General features: G+C 33.9%; 1 protein-coding gene and 1 non-coding gene across 2 annotated transcripts; one reads left to right on the plus strand and one right to left on the minus strand.

Moving 5' to 3' along the window:
• Nucleotides 1-10: 10 nt before the first annotated feature.
• Nucleotides 11-12,667, minus strand: LOC131928256 (cysteine-rich protein 2-binding protein). The gene is made up of 17 exons (XM_059284224.1): nt 12,567-12,667; nt 10,509-10,645; nt 10,146-10,260; nt 9,923-10,054; nt 9,656-9,798; nt 8,867-9,012; nt 8,179-8,449; nt 7,580-7,735; nt 6,692-6,932; nt 4,970-5,090; nt 3,942-4,022; nt 3,502-3,591; nt 3,211-3,416; nt 2,199-2,317; nt 1,485-1,533; nt 517-649; nt 11-248 (listed from the first exon to the last, which is right to left on the minus strand). Exons 2-17 carry the CDS (start codon nt 10,621-10,623, stop codon nt 75-77), a joined length of 2,292 nt encoding a protein of 763 aa, XP_059140207.1. The 5' UTR covers nt 10,624-10,645; nt 12,567-12,667; the 3' UTR covers nt 11-74.
• Nucleotides 12,668-12,913: 246 nt separating this feature from the next.
• Trnac-gca (transfer RNA cysteine (anticodon GCA)) lies at nt 12,914-12,985 on the plus strand. Its single transcript has one exon. It is a non-coding gene; the product is annotated as a tRNA-Cys (tRNA).
• The last annotated feature ends 3,628 nt before the right edge of the window (nt 12,986-16,613 follow it).

A 16,613-nucleotide genomic window follows, 5' to 3' on the forward strand; every position in this document is an offset into this window, starting at 1 on the left:
TTTTAGGCGTTTTGTTTTTTGTTTAATGGGAAATACAAAAACATAAGATTGGTTATCTGAAATTTATTTACAGGTCATCTACTTAGTCTCATAAGAAAAGCATGTTTTGAATCTTTGGCATCTACTGGAAAATACTTGTGGTAGAAGTTGAGAATAAACTCCTGACATTTGAAGCCAAATCTCTGATACAGCAGCATTGCTGTGTTGGTGGCTGACACATGCAGCAATACATCTTTACCCATACAAGTCTGTAAGGGGAAAAGATTTAATTTATTTGCTATTCTGTAGTTTAAAAACTAGCATCATTAATATAAAAATCAGCTTCAATGGAGGATTTTTAAAAATTGACTCAGTTTATATTTTTAAAGTATCAATCAGTATCATAGATAGGACATACTGAAGCAATAGATTAATGTCCAGACTCACCAACATTTTTTTGCTTAAATGTAGTATGCATGAATTAGAAAATCAACTGAAGAGTTCTAAAACTTTTCAACACTCAACATGACAGTTTACCTGTATGAGGTGATACAACATGAAAGTAGCTATACCAGCTCCTCTCCATTCTGGGTGAGTAAAGATGAAAGAGATGTAAGCTTCGTTATATCCTCGATCAGGGACCATAAAGGCAAATGCTATTACAATTTTTCTAAAAGAAAAAAAAAATAAACAGAACAGCTGTGACAAAATAACCAATAAAATCGACACTGAAGATATGTGAAAGGTATTTACAGATCATCTATGTAACTTGTCTGGTACAATTATAAATGCCCAGAAGCAAAGATTGTCATAACTTTGAAAAAGCAGCTATTGAACATTAATTGCATGTGCAAGTTGTAAATGAAACCATGTCTCAGAAGCAATTCAGTCCTCTATAGTCAAATCTTTGTCCAGTGGCTACTTGAGAGAATGAGAATTGTAATTGGTTTATTGGATGAGGTAGGCAGTGCACAAACTAGACTGCAGCTTTGACCACATACATGCATGTTATTGAGGTTATTCTGTCGTTTATTCACTAAACAAAAGGACTAGAACAAAGTGATGTTTCACTCAACAAAGTGACATGGGATGAAGTGAAGAAATTTATAAAACAAATAGTGTGATTGGGTGAATCTATGTTTTCTGACATCCGCTTGGGTGTGAGTACAGTAACAGGTATCAACAGATTCAGATATCCTGGTGCTAAGATAGCCATTGGGGCACTCTGGGTGCCAGCCACACACAATTTTCTAATGGCAGAGAACTTCCCTGGAGTGTAGTTAACAAGCTCCTGAGTTTTGAAGCTATCAGATTAATGGGGTAGTAATACATAACAGTCAGTCATTCATTTATATGTGTATAGATTATACATGCAACAAAATACTTCTGTCAACTGTTTCACTGCACAGTTAAAACAAGATGGCCAATATATTATAAAATACCAATCCCAAACTTGTGTGTGTACTAGGCAAAAGTTAAAGGTGAAATCGTTTTTCTATTCATACCTATATAAAACTACACAACTGAAATCTGGATATTGAAGGCATTCAGACACTGAAAATATAAACGTTGAAGAGAATGAAATGCATATTGTAGAAAATATGTGTGATAAGCATAACAAAAAACCTTAATTATAATAAGTTTTTAAAAGCACTGAAAAAATGAGAGTGAAACAAACTTGCTTTCTTTAATAAAAGATAAACCAAAGGTTTTATTTAAAGAGAGCATGTTTGTTGTATTTTAGACTTTTTAGTAATTAATTGTAATGAAGTTGACACCACATAGGCTACGACTAAAAATATTTGCGTTAAACATTTATCAGTAGTTTGCAATCTCCAAAAGATAATTATTTGCACCTGCATGTCCACACTCGGCAAATAGTCACTCAGCCGTGAAAAAAACAGTTCACCATAGACTGCCAGCTGATAGTGATCACTAGTATTTACACCCCGTTAGTTATTGCATTCAGTAATTTTAAAATTAAATTTCAATGACTAACCTAATGTCTAATTAGATTAAAAAATAGATATGTTTGCATTGTCACCTGGAAAGTTTGAATGAAATCACTGCATTAGAAGTAGGTCAAAATAAACCTCAAAGATATGCCACATTTCACAAACAGAGTAAAACAAACAGACATTGTGATCTAAATAAAAACTTATAAAAAGGATTTCAACGCATTTTTAATTTCTAGACTGTCAGAAAAATGCAAGACTCACTGTCTATCCCAGGCCAAAAAAACTCTCTGCAAAGTGCATTGACAGATGGTATGTGTTCTAGTCTCACGTAACAATAATCTAGTGGGGGTGTACTTGGTGGTGCCCATGATGGATTCTTCCTGCAAACATACATGTCACATTATACATTTATTATCCTGTAGCAAAGTATGTAAATTTAACTCACTTAAGCAGATTTTAAAAGGGTGAAAAAGTCAACAGTCATGCCCCAATGACCCTCCTGAGTTATAGGAGGCCCCCCCCCCCTCCCCTCCCGAACGAAATGGAATTTATATAGAAATCATGTACTTTTACCAGTGTCTGCGCCACCCCCCGGAAAATGTTGACCCCCCCCCCCCCCCGGAGTCTGGAAGAAACACTGGTCTTAATACATTTTTTGCAGCTCTAATGTGTTGCAATAAAGCACCCTCACTCCGTCATGACATCAGTTTATAGCTTAATTTAGATAATAACCTAAAAAAAGAATTTTCTATTACTTTAAAATATCACTGACAGCCCTTTTTAATTGCATTTTTTAATATCATATTTTTTAATATCATATTTTCCCCCTAAGAAGGCTCAATCCTGGAGTCAGTGAGAGTTCACATGGGGTTAGATATCAGCAGGCCCATAAACATTTGCTATTTGAGATTGTGGGTGATATCAATATGAAAAACGTACTTGGGGTCAATGTGAGTTCACATGAGCTTAGAAATGGGTGACTGCTGGTCCAAGTTTCTCTAGCCCCAATAGTCATGTTTTACAAGGATTTCAAAATTAATTTAAGGTTCTTAAATTAAATAGCATACAGAGTTGCTAACACTACATTTAAAAGCAGAAGCCAAATTCAAAATACCTGTAGATAAATAATAACTGCTACCATGCATGCAAAATTAGCGGTTAACAAACTGGCTCAGAAGATGTGTATTTCTTTTATAGAATTGCAACATTTAACAATAATTTTTGTGTGTGTGAAAATATAAAAAAATATGTAACAGAAAAGATAGGAACTAACCTGTGAGGATAAGCCTGAATCTCCTCAAGCAACTTCATCTTCAGTGGCTTCTTTTTAGGGTTGTAATTTCTCCAAATGAAAGGTAAAAGAACTCTTGTGGTGTAGGGACTGACTAAAGGCTTTAGTTCATAGTCTGCAAGCCCTACAATCCTTTGATGAAAACTGGTATAGTTGCGAGATTCTGTTTTCTTTATTGAACCATGAATCTGAAATTGGTATAAAATTTGTACCTTAAAAAAGGTACTTCCCACAACATCTATTTAAAACTCAGATAAGTGGGTAAAGACTTACCATGAATCTATCTAAATCTCTTGTTTCTTTTGTCTGAGATACTTTTGAAGGGATGTGTGGAAAAAATGGTTTATTGCCAGATCCAGAGTTCTATTATTAAAAGTAAAAACAAAGTAAACATATTTTGCACCTTTTCCCCAAACAATATTTTAACAAGAATTATTTTAGCACATCATTGCAACAAAAATGAGATGTTTTTTTATAGAACCACACAAAATTAACAAAGCAAGTTAATAAAATCCTCAGGCAAATGTTTGTCTTTAAAATGGTGGATTCTTTCATTAATTTCCATTCAGGAAAATCATATTACGATACAAAACTTTCAGCCATTATACCTCAAGAGCAATTCAGTACACAATAATTTGGGAAATATAATTTTCAATAAACTCCCTTAATACACTAGAAGCAAAAAAAAACAAAAAAAAAACGAATGTACTTACAAATGAAGTACTTTCAATTTTAGAGAGGCGATCCATTTGTATTTCAAGATCAAAAATTGGCAGGCCAAATTCACGGTTGGTCTTAAAGTCGAAAGACACAGTATATTGTTAATGATGAAATTGAAAAACAGTAAAAAAATATTAAAATAAATAAAATATAAACAAAAAGACCAAAAGATACAATTCTTTTCTTATACAAATGTACATTTTCTTTTTTTTATTCCCCAATCCAATTTTCACCAATTAATGCTGACAGGGGCTTGCCTTTAGCACATATTATGTCTCTAAATGCTTGTAAGGTGCAATAAACTATACAATAATCTATTGTCAGATATACTTGTACATGACTAGTTCATTTTTCTTTGCTCTAAATAAGGTGGGATTAAAGTTCTAGACATTAAAATCTGACATCAAGCACCAGCAAACTTAGTATAATCATCTAAAATAATGTCTAAAATTTGTTAAGTACAGTTCTGAGCTAAGCTTCAAAAATTGCATAATAAACATATAGAAGATAGACAAATCTCTCCCCTGCTCATCACTCAAGTGTTGGCCAGTTTAAAATCTTGTTACACCTTTTGATGATAGATTTAATCACTTGAACTGGTACAACAGACTTTACACTGCACAGTTACGGATATAAAATACATCTTGGTTTGGTGATGGAGAGTTCACCTAATTGAGCCCACTGTTAACAGCATTATAATTGACCCTCACAAACAGATTAATTTTCACATTGTTATATTTAAAAATCTCAAGTGTATTCTATCGACCTATAGATCTATAAACAAATGTGGAAATGTAAAGCTTGGTATGAGGAATTTAAATCTTAACTCAATTTTAACTGTTGGGCAACACATAGGTTTGACAAAAGGTTTAAAGGAATTAATTTTCACACTTGTACATGGTGACCAGAACTGCTAAGTGTGATTTTTTTATATGCAATTTTTGTTTATAAAATCTATACTGTTAGCAAATTGATTTTAAAAAAGTGAAAGGTAATTAATTTGCATGGAGATTGTTCCTACCTGATTACAGATTAATTTCCGCCTAAACTGTGCAAGTTCTGGATCTAAACTTCTCATGGCTGATAAATCATTTAATGTTTGTAGAAGCTCGACTTCCTCAAATACACTTATTCTTTTCAATCTGAAATTGTACACACCTTTTTCATTGTTTTAAAAGACATGTAAATGTTAAATGACAAGTTATCTATAGAGATAAAAATGAATGTATATCTGTTGGTTTGTCAGTCTGTTTTCTATGATGTATTAATACACTATTCATTGGATTGTCATGAAAGTTTGGAAAGTTAAGTATATTTCAGGGAAGATTTCTGCAATAAAAAAATGTAAATATCAGAGGGGCAGCAATATTTGGTTGGAACCCTGAGTTCCCCAGTGACTTTTTAACACATGGGCTCTATTGATAGGGTGTCCTTCACAGGGGCTCAGGTGTACTAATTGAATCAACAGTCACTTTAATTTATAAGAACTGGATTTCTTCTATATTAAAATGAGTAAGTTTCAATAAAATGAACAAGTGTACTGGAATTTCCTATTATCTGAGATCTCAGCATAGTGTGACAGGTGCAATACTAACCTATGAAAATATGATGTCTTTTTATTATTATTACTACCTTTAGAAAATTTTAGTCAGTTTGGGTCAAGTGTGTTTTTTTAATCAGCTATGTATACAAAAGAAACTTAGGCAAAGTTGCACTTGACAGTTATTTTAACAGTTAGTAATCCTTTACAGCTCTGGCAAAACTTATGTAATAAATTCTCAATCACTATAATAGTTTTGCTATTCTGTCTGTCTGTCGGGAAATTTAAAAGATGCATAGTGAAAGACCATGACGTCACATGGAATATATATGAAGTTTTCAAAACAAAACGAAAAATGTACAGTTCTAAAGCTGGATAAGTACACAATAAAATGACATAATTGATTCTAAAGTAAACAGAATAAAAAAGCTATTGCATAAAAAAAACCCACAATAATAATGACGTCATGGATACTTGATAATAAAGACTCTAACATTTCCGCCCAATTTATTTGTGTAATCTTAAAAGTGGTTTCTTACAGGGTAGGGGCAAAAAAATCTGAAAAAAAAAACAACCCCACTATCTGCACAATTAGAGGTTTAGCTGCCAAAAGTAGGCAACGGGTCTAGATTTTGGAAGTAGCGTCTACCTTTAGTCTGTATTATCTACAAATGTAACCAGTGTTTCTTTCAGACTTTTTACTTCCCAGAGGAGGAGGGGGGGTGGGGGCTAATTTTTGGTGAGGGGGTGTTAGACATTCTTCAGAGCCCCCCCCCCCCCCCCCCTCCACCAAAAGTGTTGCCTGAAAGACTCTAAATGCGACTTTTGTCAAGTTTGAGCTTAGGTGCAAGGCTTAGGGGTATAACTATGACTATATTTTGTATAATTGTGCAGTAACTATGTGTGGATCAAGGTTAAAGTGCCAATTCAGGATTAATTGCCGATTCAGGATAAAAATCAGTTTACAATTATATAATATTTTTCATTTCCGGTTAAAGCTGAAGTTGAAGTGGTGATTTTGGTTTACGTTTAGAGAAAAAGACAACTATCAACTTAGTGCCTTTGTATTTCTCCCTCAACGGGCCATTTATCTAGTTTTTTTAATATTAGTGTTTACAGCATTTTAATATTTAAATTATGCATAAATAGAAATATACAGAAGAAATAACTTCACATCACCATTCAAAATACAAAGTAGCCTACCTCGGTTGTGGACTAGGAGGTTGGGCATCATCTAATCTTCTCCTTTTCCTAGGTCGTCCTTTTCTTCTTTTCAAACTATGCTCATCAGTCAGGTTCTCTTGCTTGATTCTTGTAATGAGATCTGTTTCATCTCCTGATTCTCTCTCCCCATCATCATCTTCATCTTCTTCAGAGTTTTCACTAGATCCATCCGAGTCTGAGTCTGTTTTTGGTTCCTCCTTAACTTTAACTGGTGATTTCCCTTCATGGAGACATAATATTAGAAATTACTGACTCAGAAAACATACATTTTCTAATTCTTTTCTCCCGTGCCCTAATATGAATACTTCTATTTTTCAGTTGCATCCCCATATTCCCAGTCCCATTAGTTTCTATCAAAAACAGATACTAAATTTAAATACAAAAGTCTAATTTTGATTCAATTGTATTATAATAAAAACTGAGTTATAAAACAAAAATTGTGAGCTTTTCTGTAGTAGTTGACAATATGGCTTTGACGTGCTAGTCATAATGGCTATGGTGGAAACTTTTGGCAGTAATTATAATGCTTATTTGTTTCATTTGTCAGATGATAAGTAGACACTGATAAACTGACTAAGCCTATTAGAAATGTGTCAAAATATTTAGAACCTAGACTTGACAGATGTGTTAATGCCATTATCAATTATCCAAACCCAAATGTTAAAGATTTTTTGGAACCCTATATTTAGAAACACAGTCAAAATATTTTTGTGGTTGAGGGAATTGATGGTTAACTAGTAATGTCTGACAAAACTGTTAGGATAAGATAGGAAGATAGGAGAATGTGTGATAGGAAAACAAAGTTGTCAGAAGGTAAATGTAGATCTCAGGATGATAAAATGTCTGTAATATATCATTAGAAAATACCATTGTTCATGTTGAATATATCATCCAAATCAGGGGTGGAAGGACGCAAGTCTGGTGTGTCTTCAGTGATTGTTACCATGGAACCAATGTCTACATCCATCTCTTCATCCTCACCAATCTCTACTTGCAGTGTGTTCAGATCATCATCAAAAATGCCTAGCATTTTTTAAAAAATAGAACAATTACTAATTACTATATCAAATTAAGTTAAAATGTTTCAAAAAGTGTTGTGGATGAATGTGAATATTAAAATATCTTGGCGTAATAGAGAAATTTGAATACTAAAATATGTTGGGTCATCTCTACTTAGTGACTCCAGCCTGTGTAATTTAAAAATTGTTGTTTGTTATGCATTTACATCTTGTTTTTATATAGCTAACTCACAGAATTTATTAAAGCAAAGCGCAAAATTATTATTCTTTGACACATCAGGATTCTGGTCACAAATTAAAATGGTTAGGAAACTAGCCTTATAAATTTGTACGTTATTTCAGAATAACAAAAAGTTATCTGCTTTACTTTACCCAATGTTGTGTTTAAAATTTGATTTAAAATACCCTAGGACAACCCTAAGAATTAAGGATTTATTTGTGAATTACCATTTTCCCACTTGACAGGAGGCAAGTCTCTAGCTGAGCTTGTGAAAGATGATGCTGTTGATAACGACAGCTCTGAGGAGCTCCTGCTGCAGCTGTCCTGGTCTGAGAGTAAGGAAATATCACTTGGCAAGTCTATTGGAGTAAACACGCTGCTGCTAGGCTCTAGCTCTAAAGTTTTCTGTTTTCTGTTCATTTTTTTTTTAGAGCATGATGCTGAATCACGCAGATTAGTGAATTCCTCCATCTTCTGCTTTTTTATAGCCTTGTTCTCCTGAAGAATAAAATAATATAATAACCTTGAATGAAATTTAAAAAGATGAAATAATGTTTTAGTTACACTAAAATCAGGACTTTATATGCAAGGGCTAAGATGGTTAGAAATAATGGTCTCAAGTCTTAAGCATGCAATAAATGTGTTCAGTATGTTATATTAAATAAGTTTAACCAAAGCTCTGTAGAATTTTGAGGCTGTGGAAAAATTAATTATAGTAACCAAATCAATGCATTTGCACTAGTGAGCAAGATGTTTAGTGGTAAAACTGTATACATACAGGTACAAATGAGGATGCCGAAAAGCTGAGATTTTTAAACACTTTTTGCACAAATCTGGCTTGTTTGTTATCAATACACTTTATGGATGATATTCAAATCAACACAATGTGTAATGTTCTGTATGTGCTTTACTTACTAGCAAAGAAGATCTTTTCTCCTTCAACTGTATTGCAGCAACCAGAGAATTTTCTTTGACCTTTCTACACTTTCTATCCTCTGGGTAAAGGTTTATTGGTATCTCTGATTGTGTAGTTGGCTTCTTTTTCTGCTTACTTTTTTTTACTATATTTATTTAAATATAAAACATCATTTTTAATTCTAGTTAAATTTACACCTCTGCTTAATAAATGTTTTAAGTACATTTTTAAAAATGATTTTGACCGAAAAAAGGAGCATATTAAAATATTATTAATTGAAAAGGTATTAATTTTCACACTTCTCCAATAGATCTGCTAGATACGAATTTATATAATTGTTTTTAAATAAAACTACACCACCTCTTATCCTTTGGATAACTATTGGTCCAGGGACCATTCATAAATGACATCACACTTGTTTTCTTCCTCCCTCCCCTTCCCCGCTGTCACAAATAGCCAGATCCCTACATCTAAAAAGATGTCACACCTCAGCCAACAAGTTTGTGTCTTTTAAAAAAACCTTTTTTTTTTTGCTTTTTCTCCAACAAAAAACAAGCTCAGTTCTATTTTTTAGTTTATCAGTAAATAAGTTATATATATTCTTGAATAAGAAGATTTGTAAAGCGCCTACTATTAAAAATTGATAATATTGTTGGAACCTAATAGAAATAACAAATATATATCATTAAAGCTGTGGCCAAAAGATAATAATGCATTGAACTTTTCAATCTGCTACTATCTTTTTTTATTTATTTTGCTTTTAAAAAGGTTATCAAAGGCACTCTTACTTTCTGTGTAACATAATGGTGGCTCAATGACTGCCAATCTCCAGTAGCCTTGTTCAACAACTTTGGTACCAGAAATAAAATAATCTGGACAACCTAAGGAGAGAGTTCCAGCAACTGTACCCATCCACAATGTCGTTTTCTTCCTAGAAGTTAAACATTATACAAATATTCAAAGTATTCTAATATAATTATGTTCTTTTTATGTTGGACTTTCATAGCTTATTAATTATATTTTTTTAAAATTTAATGATTATTGAATTAATAAACCTCTGATGTCCAAAAAATGTGGTCCAATTGGCTTCAATAAAAGCACAGATGTGTCCCTTCCAGTGAAAATATCCACATTTCCCTTGACCCATTTTATGAAGATTGTACAAAGCAAGCATAACAACATTGTGCCTAAAAAGAAGATCCACGTTAATCTGATTATACATCACAGCAGTCCAAAGAATTTTAATTGTGTAATGAATAATTGAGGGGAAAATGTTACCAAGAAATATTACAGCGCTGAAACTCCTCTTGACCATTTTCACCACAAGAGTCACATTTAAATTTGAAAAATGTATCATCAAGTAGAGGTGATGGCAACAAACTTTTTATACACCCTGCAACAGAAAAAAGATTAATTCAGATTTGTTTAAATTGTTAACTATGTAGTTTTATACAGCATCTCTTGTTAGTGATGCTATGGCATAAAAAGTGATGAGACAGGCCAGAACAATCTCCTTGAATATTTTTATCATCTCTGACACTAGTTGCCCAGTGATTGTAAGCTTTATGCAAGATTTCATAACAACAAAGTTCTACAAAACTAACAAAATGAATATATATCTATACTAAAGACTTTAATTACCTGAATGGACTTTTTTCCCACAGCCATCACATTTGAAGGATACAATTTTATCCCAACATTTCTCAGCTTTCCAGCAATATGCGCAAGATGAAAAAGTTGAGTCTTCAATATTCATTCTTTTAGGTGAGTAAGGTTCTCTAAAAGTAATAAAGGACTACAAGATAATAATAAAGCACCTTTAGCTTTCCTGTAAGTAATATAAACAGTAGGCTACCCAAAAAAAATTATAAGGCATAATATAGTTTATATAATATATATAATATATAGGATAGGCCTAGTCATTAACTAGTTGATTCAAATGTAATATTGTATTTGTATTATCATTAATAATAGCAATACTTACAACTATATAGTTGGCAACATAAACTAGCATTGGATTAGTTAGGCAGTAGATGGAAAAAAAAAATTAAATTTGTACATAGGCCCAAAGGAATACATTTAAATTACTGTTTGTCCTATTTCGGGCTGTTTCGAATGATGTGGTATTAAAAGTCAACACAATAGAAAAAAGTTGTTCAATCATCGACAAATTTCGGGTGCGGTAAACATTGAAACATTAGATTTATTGGTTTGAAATACATATGCAGCAACGGCTACATAATAACAATAGCAAATTAAAGTGTTTTATATGATCAGCACTTTAGAACTCAGGTGCGGAAATTTTTTGCAAATACCAGTGCAATTTACCCACACCAAGCCAATGAATCAGTCAGGGGTAAAATGCGAGACAAAAATGTCACATAACAGGCCGTATTCACACCATCTCGCATTTTACCGTCTTGCATTTACCAAGACACGATACATATTATTAGTAACTTAGTTAGGTAATCTATCATTTTAAGTGCGTAAAAGTGAGAAAAAGTTGCCTGGTTGTTATAGCTTTAATACTAGTATAACATGATATATTTGTGTCAAATATAATAGATACTGAATAATAAACCAAAAGCAATGGTTAAATATATCAATATATAATATAGGCCAGAAATTAACTTTAAACAGCAGTGTTTGCCAGCAAGATTTGCTATATAAACAGCTGCCATTTGTAAAATAGAGTGGCTTCCCCTGAATCTCTCGCTATAAGTTTACCAAAAAAAAACTTTTGTTTTGATTTTGTTAATATTTTTTGTCAAAACTTGAGAAAAATCCAAATTTGGAATATTGAATTTAAATGTGCACTAGATTTAGCTTTTTTTTCTCTTGAAAATAGGTTCTGTCATTTAAAGAGAAACTCATAAATGCAAGTAGGTTAAGTTTGTATTGTTAAAAATATCTCTAGATCTATAAAGTAGCATGTATGAACTCACAATGACCCTAAGCTATGACGTATGCTGATAATTACTATTAATTAGAGTCAATGTGAATTCACGGTGAACCCTACACCATGTACAGATTTTTCTCACGCCGACGATCACATGCTATTTAATTGGACCTGTAGGCCTTAGGGCAGGGGGCCTAATGCGGTAAAACTCCATTTTAGCGTATTTTAATCTCAGCTTCTCGTTTACCTCCAGTTGAGCGTATTTTATTATTATAATAACCGAAACACACCAAAACATTAGGAAAATAAGATTTATTTATTTGTAGGCCTACAAAAAATTACAAACTGTGCATTTCTATTTTTGTAACCAACAAACTAACAAAGCATTTCAGTCAGTCTCTTTGTTTTTTTTATTCATTTGTTAAAACAAAAATACAATACAAATAAATAAATCTTGTTTTCCTAATGTTAGGGGCCTATTATTTAAATTTATATAATATATTATAGATCTAGACTCTAGACCTAGATCTAGTATAATTTAAATAAAAAGGCCAGGGCATTAAAATTTTAAAATACGCTCATCAGGATTCAGACCAGAGTTTCTTCCAGGCATCTCTTCGGGGGGGGGGGGGGGGGGGGGGCAAAGCCGCCCCCTCCCGAAAATTTCAATTTCATCATGATCATCACATCAGCTCAACCGGAGGTGAACGTGAAGCGGCGAATAAAATACGCTAAAATTAAATGTAGTCATGAATAACAAAATAATTAATAGCAAAGGCTGCGTTGGTTTAAGTACTCACATCCACTAGAACTAGAACACCTAGTCTCTAGATCAGTAAAATTAAATCTAGTTCTCTAACTACTAAACAAATAAATAGGCCTACTTCTAGTAACATTTGTCTAAGTAGCAGTTACCAGCAGTAAAAAAACCCATTTAGATCTAGATCAAATATGGCGAACACATATTAAACAGTTGAGAAACACATTAATTAAAGTCAGATATAACCTATAAAGGATATATAATAAACTCACATTAAGTAAACTGGCAACTTCTTAATTTAAAATAATTCCAAATAACCGAATTTTCAAAATGTAAACATATAATTAAAGTTGTAATATATACCTTATTTATCGCAACTTTCCACATGGGGATATAGCTCAGTGGTAGAGCATTCGACTGCAGATCGAGAGGTCCCCGGTTCAAACCCGGGTGTCCCCTGATTTTTTTTCTTTTAAAACTTTTTTTTTGTTTGTTGTAAAAAAACAAAAAAGAACATATCTAGAAATTATATTTGTTATGTATCGAGAAGCTGACACTTATTTGGGCATCACCGTTCCCTATCTGGCGTAGCTAGGATTTTCGGGTCCCTACGCAAAAGTTATTTGTCAGCTGTTTATACCTACAAAGGAGTGAAACGAAGAAATCAATTGCTACTTCTGATGTAGGGTTTTAAATGATATATAAATATTCAGTACATTTTGTATTTTATACATCCTGATTGTTTATTTATATTATATTATTATGTAGGCCCGTACAGGCTAATCCAGTGCAGAGTTTCTTCCAGGCATCTCTTCGGGGGGGCGAAGCCCCCCCGAAAAATTTTTACCGCCCCCCCGAACGAAATGAAATTTATATAATTTATATAGAAAATATATACTTTTAACAGTGTCCGCCCCCCCGAAGAAAGTTTACCGCCCCCCCGAAGATTTCAAGTGCCCCCCCGGAGCAAAAAGTCTGGAAGAAACACTGATCCAGTGGCGTAGCTACCGTAAGCAAGACATAGGGCCCAAGGCAAATAGGGGCTCTTTTCACTCTTTAGTTCTAAAAAAACTTTACATTGGAATTTTAATATTTGTATTATAAAAATAATTTTAAAAATAAAAAGGAAATTCAGTTTTTTTGTCTACTGTAGAAGTAATCAAAAGTTCCAAAAAAAAAAAAAGCCCTCAAACCTTTCTTACTGGGGAGGGGTTGTACAGAGCCCATATGTATTACTAACTTGCAATGCCGGGCAAGCCGTTTAGCCTATACATAAACTTGAACATTGACTCTTTTGTGAAATTGGCACCCGGCACCCTCAAATTTATACGCATCGCTAAAAACTCTCTACTCCACCGCCACAAACATGCACCCCCTTCCCCTCTCAACTCTGTCCCCAACAAAATTCCATCCATCCATGATTACAATTGAGCCATTTTTTTTGGTTAACAGCTGTGGAGAGTGTTTTCACAACAAGCTAATTCGAAAATGTGTCAATGTTTGTGTGATAGTTTTAACATTTATCACAATTTGTTTGTTGATCTAAGTTATCTTTAATCAAAATGCCGCTGCTTAAAGATCTTTGTCTGCCTCATTGTCCTTTATGCATTAATACAAAAACATTGTGAAGTTGTTTAGAATAGTTCAGACAAACATCTACTGACCGTAAAATTTCCTACCACAATCCCACACATGAGGAGCAGTGCCTTCCCCTGGAAGAGAAGACAGAAAGAAACTCTGGCTCCTGTAAAGTTTTCTGCCATTACATTTTTTTTGGTTTCGTTCGGAGAACGGCCACTTGACAGTAAGGCAGTTCGGTTTGCCACCCAGAGTTTCCCAGCGGCTTTCTTAGCACCTGGGGTCAGTTAATTGGGTGTCCTGCACAAGGGGTCAGGGTTACTGCTTAATTCAACGGTCAAACTACACAGGTGCATCAGCTGGCGCTCCTGGCTCAACTCAGCACTAAGGCGCATACACTTGTTTTAATGAGCGCCACGCCCAGGGATACGGAGGGCTACTATAATCAATGGCTAAAGAAAATAAAGGGTGTCCTCCAGCCACCTCGGCAGAAGTATACATTAGGCGCCCCGAGTCTCTCGATTATTATGATGTTATGAAACAAGCTGGAGATATGCCCTTTGGGTCAGTAACTTGGCCATCCTAAGTATCAAACATACATAAGCAGGTTATATTACCCTAAAGTTTAAAGTTCATATAATGTAATCAAAGGTATTCATTATTAGGTACTTTTTATTATTGGAGATTACACATTTTTGTGCCCCCCCCCCCCCCCATGGATAGCGCCCTAAATTAACTCTTAAGTTAGGGGATAAACAACTGCCTCAGACAAATACTCAGGATCTGCTGGCTTGGTACCATGAGCAACGTCTATAGGAAAGGACAGGACAAATATCCGCTGATAAAGATATCAGGAAAAGAAGATGGTGTTGAGCAGACCGCCAACCAGGCAGGCATTGAGGTGGAACCCACTAGGACAGCGCAAAAGAGGTCGACCTAGAAACACCACCCGGCGTAGGGACCTTGAAGGTAAAACTACACAGATGGGCTTTACCTGGAGTCGGGTTGAGAAAATCGTCACATGGCACAGGACAGAGTATTCTGAAGCAGGGGTGATTGGCAGTAATGATGGTGAAGTTAGATGAATAAATTTTTGCACGCGCGTAGAAACACTCACATTAAAAATTTAACATTAGCCTCCAAATATCTTCACTTTTGCCAGCTATTGATTGAGTAGTCTTACACCCAAAGATGTTGAGCATATAGCTATCATTTATTTACACATTTTAAGTCACGAGGCGAAATTAAAGCTGTCTATAAATCTATTTAAAACAATCAATGAGCAAAATGATATCGAGATAAATGCCTACTCTAATAATAATTAATAATATTACAATCTTTAAATGCAACACCCTACATTTCTATGACTAAAATAACAAAGATATCGAAATATTTACATATTTCGATAGCTTTGTGTGCATGTGTAGGCCTACATCGTCACCACTCGCTTGTAATTTATCAGTTTAGTCATCTGTTGATACAATAACACCAAGTTATCTAGCGTAAACATTCATACTCTCTCTTGCATTCTTCGCGATAGAGATTTTCAACCAGATTAGTTGAGCGCGTATACAATTATTTCAATTGAAGTCAGAGTAAAACCTTTGAAATACTTAAACTTGCTTTGGATTCATAGTAACAGTTTTGGAAGAAGGAAATACAGTTAATTTTATTTGTGTTAAAAATGGTAATACTGCAATCTGGAAGCCAACCTACATTAGTTCCCACTGGAGAAGTTGTAACGGTAATTTTTTAAAATTTAACTTAGATAAAATGTTATTCCATGGATTTTTTATTTATGAGTGAAGCGCGGCAAAAAAGGCAAAGACCAATGAAGAGAATGGCAGTCATGAAAATTAAGCGAAAATAATAAATTATTTAGTAGCATTTAAGTTCAACTATGTTTAGAGAATTTTAGTTTAGTTCCATTAAGTTTAGGGATACAGTGTAGCTTTTAAGAAAGTGAATTAATGTTCCTCCACCCCACTCATCCACCAGCATCTTCTGGCTGATTTCCAAAGAATATACACTTTTTTTACAAGCTTTTATTTAACTCACTTTCTCGCCAGTCTGTCGTCAGTCGTCAGATTGTCGTCAGTCGTCAGTCTGTCGTCAGTCTGTCGTCAGTCTATCTAGATCGAAACGCCGGAGCGAAATTGCAGGCACATCTACTTGACAGATACGGTTCTTAATTTGTACGTGGGTCAAGACATGAAGACAATGCATCATGACATTAAATTTGACTTAATTGGATGCCTAATTAATTTTTTTATGAATTAATTAAAATTTTGACCAAATTAGTAGGCATTTTTATCCAACCACACCACACGCGTCATCACGTTCAATAGCGCGTCATCACTTTCAATAGGCGCGCAGTGGTTTTTAGTCATGAAACTCTATTATAAATAAAACATGTAAAGTACTAAACATTTTTTTTCATAAAAAACGTTTTAATAACAAGCTTTTATGTACTAATGCACTAAAAAGTAGAAATAAATTATAGACTACT

This window comes from Physella acuta, unplaced genomic scaffold, assembly GCF_028476545.2.
Source record: "Physella acuta isolate Inbredline_101_S28 unplaced genomic scaffold, ASM2847654v3 ptg001480l, whole genome shotgun sequence".
In the NCBI taxonomy this organism is placed as follows: domain Eukaryota; kingdom Metazoa; phylum Mollusca; class Gastropoda; family Physidae; genus Physella; species Physella acuta.

Bases quoted from the DNA above. Each gene is read 5' to 3' on its own strand.
- LOC131928256 (XM_059284224.1), bottom strand. From the start codon at position 10,623: ATGAATATTGAAGACTCAACTTTTTCATCTTGCGCATATTGCTGGAAA. The intron at 9,013-9,655 runs GTAAGAGTGCCT...AAATAAATATAG, and splicing joins ACCATTATGTTACACAGAAA to TAAAAAAAAGTAAGCAGAAA. The intron at 3,592-3,941 runs GTAAGTACATTC...TTTTAATAATAG, and splicing joins AAATTGAAAGTACTTCATTT to AACTCTGGATCTGGCAATAA.